This window comes from Mustela lutreola, chromosome 9 (assembly GCF_030435805.1).
Source record: "Mustela lutreola isolate mMusLut2 chromosome 9, mMusLut2.pri, whole genome shotgun sequence".
Classification (NCBI taxonomy): Eukaryota; Metazoa; Chordata; class Mammalia; order Carnivora; family Mustelidae; genus Mustela; species Mustela lutreola.
In genome coordinates, this window is record NC_081298.1 from 15,833,698 (window position 1) to 15,851,591 (window position 17,894).

At 51.1% G+C, this 17,894-nt stretch overlaps 1 protein-coding gene across 2 annotated transcripts in view; it reads left to right on the forward strand.

Annotated features, from left to right (window-relative positions):
- Positions 1–17,894, forward strand: part of JPH2 (junctophilin 2) — a 65,611-nt gene that overhangs the window by 42,333 nt on the left and 5,384 nt on the right. For both annotated transcript variants that reach the window (XM_059133102.1, XM_059133101.1), the window contains exon 3: positions 17,081–17,199. In XM_059133102.1, coding sequence (XP_058989085.1) covers positions 17,081–17,199 — 119 coding nt within the window. The remainder of the gene's footprint in view (positions 1–17,080; positions 17,200–17,894) is intronic.

Consider the following 17,894-nt stretch of genomic DNA (forward strand, 5'->3'; position numbering starts at 1 on the left):
GCACAGAGCCTGGGCCCAATAAAATCTCTGGACATGCTTTTTGAACAAAGGGATGTGATTCTCTGGGGCCGGGTTTGGTCCCTCCCTGGGGTTTTTCCTCCCCCTCCTTGTGGTGGCAGAGATGCCCAGCCCTCGGGACAGTTGTAGCTGCCTGGAATTCCTTCCCAAGATTCCTTATCAGTTTTCAGAGCAGCCTGGAGTAGGATAACGGGGTGTGGGGGACACTGGGAGCTGCTCTGGAAAAAGCTGGAATGCCATAGGCGGAGCCCCACCTGGGGAGGGGCCGGAGGCCGGAGGTGGGGGAGGGTGCTGGCAGGGAGACCTCAGCTGTCACATTCCTCAGGCTCACAGAAAGCTCTCCTGGGCGCCTTGTCCTTATTTAGGCAGGAGATGTCTGCTGATTCGGGCCTGTGGGATGCTGTTGCTGGCTGGCTCACCATGCAGGGTGGGGGTAGGGAGTGTGCAGAGCACTCCTGGAGCCAAGTCTGTGGGCCCGTGGGCAGGCAGTCCAGGTGGGAAGTCCAACCCTTGGGGAGAAAAATCACTCTCTAAGTAATAATCCTGAAAATAGCAGTTACCATTCATGGGTACCTACTATGCACGAAGCACTAGGCAAGGCCCGTCTGTAAGCTCCAGGTGGAGAATTTCTCCTATTCATACTCCGTATCTGGCACATAGTTGGTACTTGTCACGAGAGAATGAAGACACACTTCACGTGCCACAGTTCACTTGATCCTGACACTAATTCTGATGGTGGCTAAGTGCTGTAATTAACCCATTTTATAGGTGGTAAGACTGGGATTTACAGAGGTTCCGTGATTTGGCAAAGGTCACGAAACTTGGAAGAGGAGTTGCTGGGGTTGGAAACCAGGTTCTCTGGTTCCAACGCGAACTCATGTTCCCACCTTCTTATTTTGGTGTCGTCCACCCTGGGATTCCTGGCTTTCCCCCTTTCTTCGCTGTGCAAGTTAGGGCCCATTGGACAACCTTTCCATCTTCGGTTTTCTCACCAGCAAAATGGGGATCGATAGTGATATCTACCTTCAGGAACCCTGGGAGGCCTAAGTGGAGTAACACATGCAGGGGTCTTAGCATCGTGCTCAGCGCAGAGTAGGTACCCAACAGGTGTTGTCTGTGAGTAATGTGGGGACGATGATGGCTCGTAGGGATTCCGCATCCTCCTGGCTAGACGGGACCCAAGCAGCAGAGTGAACAAAAGGTGCCGCCATTTCCCAGCAGGCTGTGTCGCCTCCTGGAGCGCAGTGATGATGGGGGTGGGGGGGGGCCACTGGAGAGAGCCATTCCTAGCCTGTCTGAAGCCTTGCAGGTTCCCAGAGCAAGAGACAGGAAGGGGTGTCTGGGATTTCCCCTCTGTTAATACCTAGTATGCAATCATGCCCTCATGTCAGCTTGATTGCCCAGGGTTTCCATGAGCACCTACTATGTGCCTAGGTCTGGGCTGGTCGCTGCTGCTGTCCCTCGAGAAGCCTGTGGCCACACTATGGAGTGGAGCAGAGTGAGTGTTAGAGAAACACAGATTCTGGAGCCAGACTGTCAGGATTCCCGTCCCTTGCTGGCTGTGTGCCCCTGAGCAAGTTATGGAAATGTCCAGAGCCCCAGGTTTCTCACGTCCAGTTGTTCATGTTTAGTGGAGTAATATGTGTGAGCACGTAGATGAGAGCCTCTCACATAGTACATGACCCTTCTAACATGTCTGCAACAGAGATAACAATCACCATGATTTATTTTTGATTATTGAAAAGCATCACATAGGGCTCTCCAGGCCTCAGTTTCTCCATCTTCTTACCGTATCGTTATCAAATGGGAAGAGATACTTTCTGAGGGTCCTTGCAGCTATGTGAGTCTCACAGTCAACTATGTAATCCATAGCACACATTTACTGATGCGTACTTACCAAGCACCCGCTACGTGCTTGCTTCTGTTTTGATAGAAACACAACAGTGAAGCTTCTGCTTCTTTGGGGGGGCTCACAGACTAACTGGAGGAAGACAAAGTGACCTGGCAGCCAAGTGCAGGGGACTGTAAGAGCAGAGAGCTGACGTTCAGGGTAAGCTTTCCTGAGGAAGGTTCCTGAAGGATGAGTAGGAGTTCGCCAGATAAAGAGAAGGATGGAGGCGGGGGATGGGGGAGGGGACACAAATGTTCTCAGAAATGGAAGCAGCCTGGGCGCAAGCCCTGGAGGTGGAAATAGTAGAGCACACGTGGGGACCTGGAAATTTCTGGCTGTCTGGAGGGCTGGTTTGCATTAAGACCAGAAGTTTGGCAAGAGCTAGATCATGAGGTCATATGCATAGCATAATAATGCCTTTCTACATTATCCTCCAGGCACGGGAAAGATGCAGAGGAGGCTTCCGCTGTGGGTCAAGATTACATTTACTGGGGTCGTCTCTAGGGAAGGCTTTCTGAAGCAGGTGGTGTGTAAGAAGGAAACTTACTTCCAGGTTTAGTATCCAGCTGGACATTCCAGGAACATCATCCCAGTTGCTAAGGTTTTTAAATATTCTGGTTGATACCAGTTTGCAGCCAGCAGTTGCCCTGAGCTCCCTATGTGCTCCCCACCTCCTGTTACTGCCCTGTACACTTGGCCTCTCACCCAGAAGATGGGGTTCTCCGGAACTGGCAACTACACGGTTAAGCACCTGGCATGCCTCTCTATGGTCAGTGCTCCCGCCCCCCCCTCCGCCATAGCAGTGGCTCCACGTGTTTAATATCACTCTGCTGCATACACCTGAATCAGTCTTCCAGTTCCAAGAAAGCACCGGAGAACATCAGCTAGAGCTGGACCAGCTCAGGACACTTGGGTCTTATACCATTCCTTGCCCTCTTCCTGCAGGGGAGGCAGGGGAGACGGGACTAGCCACTAGGGCCCATCCTGCAGGGCTGACACAGGCTTGGGAGCCGGGCCCACCTGGGGTCTAGAGCACTTGCCGGCTATGTAACTTTCCGTGTCTGCTGAGTGGACACACTAGTACTGGCCCTTAGGGTTGTTTTCAGGAATAAATTAAATCATACCTTTAAAAGTCCAAGCACTCAGATGCTAGGTTGCTAAATGTACTTACTCACCTTATCTTGGAACGGGCATAGTATACGCACATTTGAAAGATAGAAAAGCGTTGAATCAGTCAAGAGTCTTGGCATGAAGGGATATATTCAGAGAATTCAACTGCAGACAGTTTCACGAAGCTACTGGGTCCCCCCCCCCCAACTTTATTGAGCTGTAATTGACATGTAACACTCTACACAGCGTGTCGATGTGACTCACTCACAGACGACAAAATGATCACCACCCTCGCATTAGCTACCACCACCTCCTGTGTGTCACGTAATTACCAGGTCTTCTTTGTGGTGTTAATATTTAAGACCGATTCTCTTTGTACCTTTTAAGTATATAATACGGTATACCTAACTGGAATCACCATGCTGTATATTAGGTCCCCAGAACTTATTCATCTTCTCACTGGAAGTTGGTACCCTGTGGGCACAAACTGAAAGGGATGTTGAGCTGCCCAGGGCCAGCGATGATGGGAAGCCATTAATTCGTGTCCTGGGTCTGAAGGGGCCAAGGGAGGAAATGTGTTACACTAGAGGCAGCGACTGTAAGCTGTGGAGGAGCGAGCCCTCTGGAAGAGGGACAGGGAATCAATACCCTGACCGCTCCGTCCTCCAGCCCTTGGCTGGCGCCCATCATGGGCCAGACCCAGCTGGGAGCAGGAGAGCGAGGGCGCTGTGGATGCAGTTTCCCAGGGCACAGAGCAGGGTGCAGGCTGGCGTGGTGGGGCAGGGGGAGGAGACGGGGCATCCAGCGTAGAGGGGGGTGTGCATGTCTCCCCCCTTCCACCTCCTCCCCCAGCATCTAGTTTCCATCCCAGTAGGCAGCCTGTATTACCAATTTCATCCTATCCTTCCAGAAATAGCCCACATACAGAGGAGCAAATGCACTTGTTTGTCTACACAAGTGTTGCATATGATATCTAGTAATTTATACCTTGCTCTTTGACTTGACGTCTCAGGATTCACTCTGTTCTAAAGGCCTCGCTCATTCTTAGTACTGGCAGCATCAGGTCCTTCAGACGGCCATAGGATAACTGGGCGGACCAGTTCCCCGCTGCTAGCTTTGGGGTTGTGTCCAGGCTTCTGCGATTACAAACCGCATTGCCATAAATGCCTCTGAACACGTGTCTTTTGGAGCCCGTCTGTTGGCCAGATGCCCAGAAGAGAGATCACTGGCATAGAAAAAAATGTGGATGCGAAATTTCTAAAGGAAAACATTGAGCAATTTGAAATGATAAATGCGAACGTACAGAAACACTCCTCTAGTGCTCACCGTGTGGGCCGCTGCTCTGGACGCAAACTCCTTGAGTTCTCAGAGCAACCCTAGGGGGTAGTAAGGGGTCTCCCCCAAATTTCAACATGTTTGGGGAGAGAAGAGTTGTGGCCCTCCCCCAAGACCCCAAGGAGTTCACCAGCACCAGCTGGAGGTCTGAAAAGTCAACTCAATCCTGACATTATCTCCTGGGAGATAACATCAGATCCCACAAGTTAGGGGCTCAGTCCTGCAAGACGGTCTCCTTGTGCCATTTGCAAGTCCAAGATGTCGCCTGGGCTTCTGACCAACCAGCTGTAGAGAGGAGGTCCCAGCAAGCCTCCTCTGAGTTCAGTTGATTTGCTAGACTGTCTCACAGAACTCAGAGAAGTCATTTACTTCCTACTAGATGATTAGTTGATTATAAAAGGATCTAACTCAGAAACAGCCAGATGGAAGAACTGTGTAGGGCAAGATAGGGTGAAGGGTGCACAGCTTCTGTGCCCTCTCTTAAGTGTGATGCTTTTCCTGGATCTTCACCTGTTCACCAGCCCGGAAGCTCTACGAACACTGTCCTTTTGGATTTTTACGGAGGCTTCATCATAATAGCATGACGGATTAAATCATCGGCCATCGGTGATCGATTCAACCTCCAGCCCCTCCTCCTTCCCCCGAAATCACAGGGTGGGACTGAGAGTTCCAACCCTCCCTTCTTGGTCGGTTCCCCTGGCATCCAGCCTCCATCCTTAGAAGTTTTCCCAAAGTCGCCCCATTATCATAAAACTCAGTTGTGTTAGAAAGTGGTTTGTTAATGAATATCAAGACACCCATTTCGTTTTTATGACTCTGAAGTGATTTCAGGAACTGGGGACAAGAGACCAGATATTGTGACCAAAAATGCTCCCATGGCTCTTAGCACTATGGGAATTCCAAGCGTTTTGGAAACTGTGAGACAGGAAACATGGACAAAGACCTAGTATATATAAGACGTATATTTTGGTCATCTGAATGACCAAATACGTACAGCTTACCCCTGATTAACACAGGTTTGAACTGAATGGGTCCACTGAAAGTCATGGATTTTTTTCAATAGATACAGTACAGTACTGGAAGTGTATTTTCTTTTCCTTACAATTTTAATAACATTTCCTTTCTTCTAGCTTACCTTCTTACAAGAACCCAGTATGTAGTATAGAGTGCATCTACAGAACAGGTGTTGATCCGCTATTTGTCTTATCAGTAAGACTTCCAATCAACACAAGCTGTTCACAGTTAAGTTTGTGGGGAATCCAGAGTTATACTTGGATTTTTTGACCAGGAGGGGGATGGGCACCTAACCTCTGCGTTGTTCAAGGGCAGCTGGATTTCTTCTAAATCACAGTACTGCCGGCAGACCTGTTCTTGCGGGCCTTTGGACTGAGGGCCTCGGTTCTTCATTACCGTTGGCCGGAGGCTGTGGTAAATTAATGAGGGTAATCCTTGCTGTGTGGACCTCCCCCAACAAAGCCAGCAGGAGAAGCTGCTAGCAAGAGCGAAGTCGCTGTCTTTGATAAGCAAAGCATGGAAATGATATGCCATCACCCTTCCTGCGTTCTTTTATTTGAAGCCTAAGTTCAGCGCACGCACCAGGGGAGGGGATGGCACCGGGCTGCGGACACCAGCGGCCAGCTGGGAAATCGGCCTCATTGTTCAGAGCAGATGGATCCATCTGCAGAGAAGCAAAGCGATTTTTCCCCCGTCCACGAAGCCTAAGGTCTGACCCGGGGACTTAGGCCCAGCTGGGGTGGCTTCGGCTTCCACTTGAGCCCTGTCCCTCAACATGCAGTGTTTCTCGTGTTCAGAGGCCCGATGGAGACGGCTTGTGTACGCGGAAGCTCGTGGAGTCATGGTGCTGTTGCTTTCATGTTACTATTTTCACAGTTTCTAAAACTTAATTTCCAAACCTGGTATAAACTTTTAAAAAAGGAAACTTGTCTGTGCTGGTCTGAAGGTCTCTGCCAACTCACGCAGAGAGGCCGCCCAGCTGGCAGCCAGGCTCCGGCTAGGACTGCAGGACCCAGTCCGGGGTGGGGAAGGGGAGCACGGCCTGGGGTCCCCGCCCTGTCGTGTCACTTGTCACAGAAGCGCAGCCAGATCTCAGTCACATATAATCAGCTGGGCAGTTCCCAGCCTACTTGGGGAAGTAGGGTTATCACTGCTGGTAGCCACTAGCCCTGGGCTCTCTGAGACGGGCAGGGCTTCACACTGTCCCTGTGGGAACAGGCTGGGTGGCGGCCACTCGGCCCTTCTGCAAGGGGGGCTTGAACTGAGGCAGCACAGGGCATGCGTGGGTCAGCAAAGGCCTTGCTGCTAGGAAGCCCTGGAGGCATGTTCCAGCTGGCTCTAGCAGCCACCAGCGATGAGCCTCGGGCAGATGATTTCCTGAGCCCGCGTTTCTTCCCCCATAAAGTGAGTTGTCTTGAGGATGACACGAGAGCACACAAGTTGTTTTAGTTTCTGGTTGCTGCCATAACAAACCTCCACCAACGTGGGGCCCGAAGACAGCACGGATTTATTCTAGTATGCTTGTGGAGGTCGGAAGTCTGTGATCAGTCTCACCACACCACAGCCAAGGTCAGCAGGCTGGTTCTTTCCTCCTGGAGGCTCCAGGGGTGAATCCCATTCCCTGACTTGTCAGTCTCTAGTGGCCGCCCCTGACCCTCCTCTGTTTTCACATCACACCCTCGGCGGCCAGTCTCTTCTGTCAACACCTCGCCTTCTCCTCGCCTGCCATCCCGTCTCCCTCTGCTTCCTCTTATAAGGACACGCGTGATCACACAATCCAGCGCAATCCCCACATCTCAAGATCCTTAATCGCATCTGCAAAACTGCTTTGGCCATATAAGGTCACGTTCACAGGTTCCAGGGAATAGGAAGGGGATATCTTTGGGGCCATTACTCAGCCAAACACATAGGTCAAGTGTCTGGCACATAGCACTCAGTAAACTGCAATTCTTACTACTTTGCCTATGCCTTTTTGGCCAGGGCCGGGGCGGGGGGCAGCGGCGTACACCTGCTCACAGGTAGAGGAGACTTGCCAGCAGAACTGGAGGCTCTTTAAGAAGGGGAGAAAGGTCACTATAAAAAAGGATCTGGGAGAGGTCATGTCCATGGCCTGGGTATTTCAGGCTGGGTTTCCAAGGTGGGGAGGTTCTCTAGGGCCTGAGGAGGTGATACCGACCCCCCCCCCCCAACTAGAACAAAACCACCTTATCGGAATTTTTCAAGCTCTTGCATAGAGCCAACTATCTGCCACGTCCAGTTCCAGATGCTTTACTACAGCAGTTCACTGTCATCCCAGCAGCCCCGTGAGGGCGGGGCTATTCCTGCCGCCATTTTACAGAGGGAAAAATCAAAGCACAGAGAACTCGTTTAGTCACCCGCGGTCACACAGCGGTGCTCCTTACCACCTCAAAATACCAAAACATTAGTAGCATTTTTTTTTCCTTTTTAAAAAACAAAACCTGCCTATTCTCAAGACTTTTCTACAATGAAGCCATATCATTTTATACTCTATTTTATAACATATACTATAAAATAACCAAAGACAGATTATGAACTTGCGACCCACCAGGTGGCCTTTACGGCTGCCCTGTAGTCTCTGTTCTCATCCCAGGACCTTCCGTCTCCTCTCCTCTTGCCAGAGTCTCCTTCCTTCCATGTCTGGCTCCGCGTTCGTTATAATAGTAATGGGCACGTGACTTAAGTAATGGGCACGTGGCTCAATCTTCTCATTTGTACAACGGCGGTAGAGCCAACCTCACAGGGCAGCATGAACCCTTAGGTTAGTTCTCATTCTTTTCTTTTTTTTTTTTTTTTTAAAGATTTTATTTATTTATTTGACAGACAGAGATCACAAGTAGGCAGAGAGGCAGGCAGAGAGAGAGAGAGAAGCAGGCTTCCTGCGGAGCAGAAAGCCCGATGCGGGGCTCAATCCCAGGACCCTGAGATCATGACCTGAGCCGAAGGCAGCGGCTTAACCCACTGAGCCACCCAGGTGCCCCAGTTCTCATTCTTTTCTTATTAGAAACAACACTTACAGATCTCCATGCAGGTACTAAAACTAGAAAGCTCTTAGAGGAAAATACAAGAGTAAACCTTTGTGACCGTAGATCAGGCAAAATCTTCTTGGATCTGACACCAAAAGCATAGGCAACAAAAGAAAAAAAAAAAGATACTCTGGACATCATTAAAGACCATTATACTTCAAAGGGCACCATCGAGAAAGTGAGAAGACAACCCACAGGATAGAAAAACTCTTGCAATACGTGATTGGCAATAATATATTTGATGAACGACTTATATCTAGAATATATAAAGAACTTTTGCAACTCAATAATAAAAAACACAAAAACGCAGTTTAAAAAAGGCAAAGGATCCAAATAGACATTTCCCCTCGAGAGATATACCAGTGGCCATGAAGCCCACGAACTGAAGCTCAGCATCCTTAGCCACGCTGGGATGGCGCCTCACAAACCACCATATGGATAAAAATGAGAAGCTGGATCTAGCAAGTGTTAGCAGAGATGTGGGGAAACGGGAGCCCTCAGATGTTAGGGGGAGGATGTCAAATGGTGCAGGCACTGTGGTAGGAGCCCGGCCGTTCCTCACCCGGAACACGGAGTTATCATACGACCCAGAAATTCTACTCCTAATTGTGCACCCAAGAGCAATGAACACATAGAACCACACAAAAAAAGTTGTGCACAAGTGCCCATGGCAACCAAGCGGTGAAAACAACGCAAACGCTAGAACAGGGGAGCTCAGCCTGCTTTGGGCTCGTGCGATAACATGGGTGGACCTTGAAACAGGGTCCAGAACGCATATTTATATCCCAGCTTGTGGGCGGTCCATAGAATTCTGAAGGGAATGGCTGGTAAGCGTTGTTACAATAGTAACAAAAACCATGATAATGAAAGCCAGTGTTTGTTAAAAGCTCATTTCAGACTCTCAGGAGCATAATGAAATACTAGCATCCCCATTTCCCAGTTGAGGAGACTGAGACCAGTGAGTCAAGGGCAGATACCTTGAATGTGATGCGTCTCTTATTTGTACTTCCCAGCAGGGACTTAAGCCCCATTTGCCAAATGAAGTCCTGGGGGTGGGTTGGGGTCGAGAAGAAGTTCCCCCATCAGGCAGGACTCCCTGACTGTACCCTTGCCTATGTCCTTGGTAGTCAGGGGGCTTTCTTCCAGCGAGCTATCCAGGTGGGTGTCTGTGTCCCCAGCTATGGTTCCTGCTCGTGATGACTCTGACCATGATTGTTCTGGAGGAAATGGCCACGGCCGGCCAGAGCTGTGGGCGAGGGGCTATTTTGGGAGAGGGCAGGGCAGCGGCATCCGAAGCATTCCCCACCTCAGGAAGACACTGGGCAGCACTGTCCCTGTCGACCTCCTCTGCGACCTCCAGAGAGGCTGGCAGAGGTTTAAGCTGGGGACCCCCGTTATCTGCCAAATGAAAAAAATCATTTTAATCTTTATTTAACAAATCAGTGGCATGTGGTCCATTTGGGATTTTTAGTCCTCTCCAAAAAAAACATGCTTATTCATTTTATTAACAAGCACCTTGTGGACTTCCTGTGTCCTGACCACTGCTGCGGGGGCCAGATGACTGGTCGTTCGTTACACCATTGCTCCGGTTGCTGCTGTTATTAGCCCCATTTTACAGATGAGGAGGTTGGGGTTCAGGGAGCTCAGACTTGCCGAACGGAGTAGGGGCAGAGGTAGGGCCCCACATCCCAGCTACCTAGCAGTTTAGAGACTGTGCTCTGTGCCCCCGTTCAGTCACTGGTTTTCAGGGGTGTTGTGTGGTGGACTTGGCAGGGCTGCCTTAGGCTATAAGTTCCTCAGGTGCCTGCTGGGTCCCATTCATCCCCATTCATCCCTGGTCCCAGCCCATAGAGGACTTAGCCCAGAGTCAGTGGGAAAAGGGTGAGACCTTGGTATAATGGGTATGAGCTTGGACCGATGCACTTTTCTAGCTGTGTGACCTTGAAAGACGAACTCCACCTCTCTGAGGTCATTTGTGTTAAGGTGACACAGAGCTGGGCACAAAAAAACTCAACAAATAACAAATTAATATTGTTAGTAGTAGTAGAAGAGACAGTTACTGAGTGAATATATTAAAACAGGCATCAGCGAACTGTTTTACTTTGTAAAAGACCAGATGGCAAACATCTTTGGCCTTGCCAGTCACAGTCTATGTGGCAACTACTTCACTGTAGACAGTGTGTCCACAAGTGGGTGTGGCTGTGTTACAATAAAACTTTATTTATATGGACACTCAACTGTGAATTCCATGTAATTTTCATGTGTCAGAAAATATTACTCTTGTTTTTTTTTTTTTTTTCCAAGTTCAGCCATTCAAAAGTGTATAAACCAGTCTTAACTCACCGACAGTATGGCCACTGGCGGTGGGCTCTGGTGGGGGGCCTGTTGGCTGCAGTGTGCCAACCCCTTGCACTAGAACGTGAGCTCTGCGAGGGGGTTTGGGTTGCTTGGTTTGCTGTGATATCCACAGTCCTCAGAACAGTGCCTCGCACACAGTAGGCACTCCACAGAGTTATATGAAATGAATGAACCTATATGCAGAAGTGGCAGACTGGAAGCAGCAGTTAGGGGCCTGGGGGTAGGGGAAAGAGGCTGGGGTAGGGGGGCGATCTCAGAAGTGGCTCTGTCGGGTTATTGCCCTGCCCCTATTCCAGAACCACCAGCCTTATTTTTAACCCTGCTGACAAGTGAAATCAAGAAGAGGGACTGCTCTATGCCCCTCCCATTGCCCTAGTTTCTGCTGCTTTCCTTTCCCACAGGTCAGAGCCATCCCCGGAGACCCTCCCCTCCCCATCCCTGCCCCGGCCTCAGCCCAGACCCAGGGAGTGGTCAGAGGAGAAGAAATGGGTCCGGCATTTCCCTAACAAGACTCAGAGGAGAAACACTCGAAGCTCTTTGGGTTGAGCAGGCTGGGAGCTGCCCAGCAGGGGTGTAGCACACAGATTCCTGGGCTCCTCCCCCTGAGGCTCTGACTCAGGTCTGGGGTGGAGCCTGAGAACCAGCATTCTGACAAGCTCCCAGGTGAGGATGGGGCCAGGAGGGTGATGGGCCGCACTGTGAGCGGCCCCGGCCTACAGGAGCCTGTGGGCAACAGTGCTCCCTCCACCCACCGTGAGCTGCCCCAGGCTGCGCCCTGAAGGTCGCTGGTGATATACCCAGGACACTCTGAGAGGCTCTGGAGAGCCTGGAAGGCTGTGGAAAGTGCCCTGGGTTTTATTGTGAACATGGTAGGAAGACTTGCAAAGATTTTAAGCAAGAGTAGAGGCCGCTGGACAATTGGATTAAGCCAGCCCCGGTGCCACTGTGATCAGTTGTAGGGAGTGTGTCGGGGTTTCGAGGAGCAGTGACGGAAGGAGGGAGAAGCTGCCGATGCTGGAGCTATAGCAGGAGTAGAAGGGACCTGGTGAGTCATGGCCTTGGCTGCAGCAGGGAGACAAGGAGGGTGCGGGAGGACTCGGGGGTGACTGACTTGAAGGCTGGGAGTCATTCCTGAGACCAGAGACCTGGGGGAGGGCTGATAAGGGGTTCCATCGGCCAGACTGATGGACACGGGGAAGGGCGGTGGGCTTCCTTTGAACACAGAAGCCCTCATTGCTGTGGGCTGTGTGGCCTCCCCTTTCTCCACCCCTGTTCTGGCTACTCTGGACGGGAGGTCCACAGCTGACCCCTCCAGTTCTTCTGGGGCTCTGTGTGCAGACTGCCCCTCCGGCCTTAGGAAGATCCCTGCAACACAGCTTCCCAGGGCGCCAAGAAACAAGCAAGCACCATCCAGCTTGTGTTACCAAAAAAGGACATTTTCTCCCTTTGAAGATTTGCCCGGCTCTTTCCCTCCTCCACCTGACCTGGGGTTTCAGGTTTCCAGGGAAGTGTTTCTGGAAAGTGTAGGAGTTTGAATCGCATGCCTGTGTGTATAGGCAAATGTGAACCTGGGGTTAGGCACGTACCACACTCTGTCTTGATGTCATAAACCTCATCGTCCTCATCCTCTTCTCCTTCACCGCCACCTCCTCCACTGCCACCTCCATCACCATCACCTCCTCCACCACCACCATCACCTCCTCGACTACCACCTCCTCCACTGCCACCTCCATCACCATCACCTCCTCCACCACCACCATCACCTCCTCGACTACCACCTCCTCCACTGCCACCTCCATCACCATCACCTCCTCCACCACCACCATCACCTCCTCGACTACCACCTCCTCCACTGCCACCTCCATCACCATCACCTCCTCCACCACCACCATCACCTCCTCGACTACCACCTCCTCCACTGCCACCTCCATCACCATCACCTCTGCCATCACCACCACCAACACCACCATCACCTCCTCCACCACCACCATCACCTCCTCGACTACCACCTCCTCCACTGCCACCTCCATCACCATCACCTCCTCCACCACCACCATCACCTCCTCGACTACCACCTCCTCCACTGCCACCTCCATCACCATCACCTCCTCCACCACCACCATCACCTCCTCGACTACCACCTCCTCCACTGCCACCTCCATCACCATCACCTCTGCCATCACCACCACCAACACCACCATCACCTCCTCCACCACCACCATCACCACCTCGACTACCACCTACTCCACCGCCACCTCCATCACTACCACCACCATTGCCATCACCACACCACCATCATCTTCACCACCACCACCATCACCTCTACCATCACCACCACCATCACTACCATCACCACCATCACGACCACCAACACCATCACCATCACCTCCTCCACTACCACCACCACCACCACCATCTCTACCACCTCCACCACTACCATCACGACCACCGTGATCACCTCCTCCACTACCATCTCCCCCACCACCGACACCACCACCTCCAGTCAGTCCCGTCCTGGCCCAAACACTTCCCTGCGCTGCCTCTTGTCAGTTTTCACCACCTCTTCGAGAGGGGAGAATTACGATCTCATTGTACAGATGAAGAAACTGGGGCACGGAGAGCCAGGGCCACTTATCAACAGTCCTAGAGGCACCATGGGGTTGGGACTAGGGTGACGTGACCAAGGCCATGCAAAAGCACAGGGTCTGATCCAGTCTTTATTTAAATTTCATTCATAGTTTGTTCATTAAGGATCTTTTGGCATTATTTTTGACTTCTAGAAATAGTGCTTTAAAATATTGTTTTATCTTGCTTACTAAGTTTTTGCATCCTCCTAACTTTTGAACCTGCGGTGAATGCATCATTTACCTACCCTAGCACCAGTCTTGGCAGAGCCAAAGTTAGAATCCAAAGCTGGGCTCTGGACTCGGCCCTGGGCCGCCCCTTCTGCTTATACCTGGGTGCGGGCACGAGCTCACGTACATATTTTTTTTCTTAGAAGTAAACTCTAGACCCAGTGTGGGGCTTGCACTCACGACCCCGGGATCCAGAGTCAAATGCTCTATGGCTGAGCCAGCCAGGCGCCCCGCGTTTGTGTCTTCTTTCCTTCAGTAAACATTACTGTGGTAAGGTGGTGTCGTAGAGGGGAGGGCCTGGAGATCAGACAGTTCTGGGTCCTTCCTTCATTGCCCATTATTGCAGGGATAGCCTGTGGCTCAAGGCACAGACTCAAGACCCAGAAGGCCTTGGTTTGAAATCTTGCTCTGCCACTTACTGGCTGTGTAAGTTTGTGTCAGCTCCTTAAAGCCGCGCGCCCTGCTTTTCTCCTCTGTAGAGAGGAATGCTGGTACTGATGTCTGCTGCCCAGCGTTATTGCGGGGGGATCGGGGTGTCAAAGGAGTTAATTTCCATAAAGCTCCTGGCATGTGGCATGTAGTAAATGCTTTTGAGTGTTAACTCATTTTCCAACCTTGAGGAGATACCTTTCTGAGCCTCAGTTTCCCCCTGTGTGAAGGCCGAACAGGAAGAGCCGCTGCCCAGACTGTGCTGAGGATTGGAGGGAATAACACAGGCAAAGGGCCTCTCCCATGGAAGGAGCTTTGTGAAAGCTCTCTCCCTTGTTTCAGGCCCAATGTTACATGCTGGAGACAGGTACAAAGATACAGGTCAAGTCCCCGAGGAGCTGGGTCATCTGCGGGGTGGACACTATGCTGACCTTTCACTTCCCCCAAAGGCACCAAACCCTTGCTCTCTTTCCTCCACCTGCCTTGCCTCTCCTATTACGGAGCTAACTTCCGTTTGTCTTCATGTCAACTTAACTGTCCCATTCTCCCAGAAACCTTCCCTGACCCCACCCTGCCACCGACCTGTATTGTCATCCTACTCTACGAGATCACTGCCTTCTCGACTCTTCCTCGATGGCACTGCTCACAATTGCAACCGAGGACCGTTTATTTAATGAGCTTTTCTTAAAGACGTTCTGTTGTTCGTTGGCCTTCTTTCTCCCTTACTTCCCGGTGAGGACAGGGACGGGGCTTGTCTTACCCACGGGAGTCCCTGTCTTCAGCTCCTGGCAGGTGTGGCGCATTTGCAAAGTCATGTTCAAGCTCACAAACTCTGGAGTCATCTTGCCTGGGTTCGAAATCCCAGCTCCTACAGTTAAGGACCCTGAGACCCAGGGAAAGTTATGTCACCTCTTTGCCTCAGTTTTTTTTTTTTTTTCTGCAAATTGTGCAAATGGTAACAGCACCAGCTTTCCTAAGGCGTGATGATGACTGCAGGAGATAAATTGCCTAATTCCTGCCCGTAGAACTGTGCCTGGCCCAACCCCATGCGCCTGTTACTGTTTCAGCAGGTGCTGCTGGCTAGACTAACAGCTGAAACACACGTTCCCCCCTAATCTCAGGTGCTTAACTCCCAGACACGTACGGTTTGCTTAAATGATCCACGTGGAATGTTTAAGTGTAATGCCTGAATGTTCCCCATTCCAGCGTGGGAACTGCCCTATGCAGTGATCATTTCTGGACCTAGGTTCCTTCCGCGGTGTTTCTTAACGGGGGCCGGAATTCAGAGTCTGTGAACTTGGATGCTGTCTTAGATTAGACTCCCTAGAAGCTGAGCCTGAGGAGGGGATTTTTTTTTTTTTTTAAGATTTTGTTTATTTGTTTGAGAGAGAGAGTGAGAGAGAGCAACAGCGGGGGGGTGGTGGTGGTGAGCAGCAGAGGGAGAGGGAGAAGCAGATTCCGCACTGAGCAGGGAGCCCAGTATAGGACTCCATCCCAGGATCCTGGGACCATGACCCGAGCCGAAGGCAGATACTTAACCGACTGAACCACCCAGGTGCCCTGAGGTAGGGATTCTTGAGCAGATGATTTTTTGTGGGGCACACTCTCCGGAGAGAAGGGGAATGACCAAACCAGGGTGTGGTCTTACCTGGCCCCATGGTGGGGGTTCTGGAGCCTGGTTTGTACCACAGAACTGATTCTTCCCGGGGCAAGAGTGGGGCTGGTGGGTGTCATCAATCATTAGTTGTGGGCTGTGTGGTTGAGGTGGGGGAGGGTAGTTTGGTCTCTAGAACAACATGGCTTCTGCAGTTCTCTGGGACCTTGGTGAGCCATTAGCAGCCTGGTCAGGAGCTGGGGGTGGGTGCACATGCCAGGGAAGGGGTCTGGGCACTCACTTTCCACAAAAGATGGAAAAACCATCTTATTTTTACTAACCTCTTACTGAAATGTAGCATTTGCTTCAATTATGGAGGTAGGCAATACACCACAGTAGTATTCGGGACATCTGTGACTTTGCCACCCGCGGAAATTACATGCTTTCATGTCACATTATTTTTGTTGTGGATATCATTTTTTAGAGAGATTTTATTTTATTTTAGTTTTCAAAAGATTTTTATTTTATTTATTTGACAGAGATCAAGTAGGCAGAGAGAGAGGAGGAAGCAGGCTCCCTGCTGAGCAGAGAGCCCAATGCGGGGCTCGATCCCAGGACCCTGGGATCATGACCTGAGCTGAAGGCAGAGGCTTTAACCCACTGAGCCACCCAGGTGCCCCAAGATTTTATTTTTTAAAGTAATTTCCACACCCAACATGGGACTCGAACTCAACGATCCCAAGATCAAGAGCCTCATGTATGCTCTCCTGACTGAGCCAGCTAGGCACCCCTATTGTGGGTATCTTTGAAATATCCTTTCTGCTAATCTGTACTTCAAAATTATTGTGGTTAATTCCCTTGCTAGATATTTTGTTCAATGTGTTCATGAAGAAGAAAATGCATTCTATTACAGATTTGTTCCTCTAATATTTTGGTAATAGCATGTTGGTATAATGGCATCCCTTTGTAATCCTGTGTATTTTATGCATTTTAAAACATCATTCTGAGAAGGGGCCCATGAGTGTCACCAGATGCCAAAGGTCTGTGACACAGAAGAGGTTAAGGTCCCCATTCGGGGGTGTTGGCCTTCCTTCTATTCAAGCAACAAGAGGGGGGAAGGAGAGGATGTAGAGCATCGCACATGAGCTTTTCATGGTCCAGGACTGGAAACCGCATGCATCATGTGTTCCCACTGTGTGCCGGCCAGGACTCAGTCACCTGACCGCACTGATTGCAAGGGGAATGTGGGCTGTCTGTGTGCCCAGAAGGAAGAAGGCATGGTCTACGGAGCGCACAGCAGTCTGGCCCCCCGGGGTTCAATACATACTCACTGGCAGCCCGAGTGAATGAATGCTGTGTCCGGCATGTCTTTGGTGGGCAGAAGTCTGGTTTTCTGGAGGGATCCTGAACCTCTACCATGTTGTCTCCTTAGGACAAGCCACGCCAAGGCCAAAGCTGAGGCAGCGGAACAGGCCGCCCTTGCTGCCAACCAGGAGTCCAGCATTGCCCGCACTGTGGCCAGGGAGCTGGCTCCGGATTTCTACCAGCCAGGTAGGGCCAGCCAGGGAGGGGATGGGCAGCACAGAGTAAGGGGAGGTCCCGGGGCTGGACATTTTGTTTGTTTGTTTGTTTGTTTGCTTGCTGGAAAGCTGAGATGCCCAAGTGTGTTCACAAATGTCTGTGAGTTCAAGCAACCAGGGAGGGAGGACAGGTATGGCACAGGATGCGGTGATACAAGGAGACCTGTGCTGCAATGGGGCGGGGGATGCGGAATCAGAGGCTCCTGGTTGTGGACTGGACCTATCCCAGGCTGCCTCCTCTCCATGCTGCAGAAACAGCTGACAGCTGAGCTGATGAAGCTTAGCGAGGGGAGAGGGCTCCGGATGAGGAGGCAAAAAGCTTGCAGCTCATCACTTTCAGTCCGCTGGTCCCTGAGTGCTGCCCGTGTGTCAGGCACCGTGCTGGGCTCTGCGGTACAAACCCGGGATTCCGGGATCCAGAATCTAGAGGAGCCGAGAATCATGGCAGAATCGGGGAGTGAGGATCAGGGAGTCTATCCCTGTCCTGACTCCCCTGCCAGCCAGCTCAGTGACCTTGTTAAGTCCTTTCACTTCTGTAAACCTCAGTTTTCTGATCTATAAAATGGGAGTAAGCATAATATTTACCTTCTTGGGGGTTGGGTGGGTCAAATCATGTCGGGGAGCACAGAGCCCGGCGTATAGCAAGCTCTTGGGAACTGTTGGTTC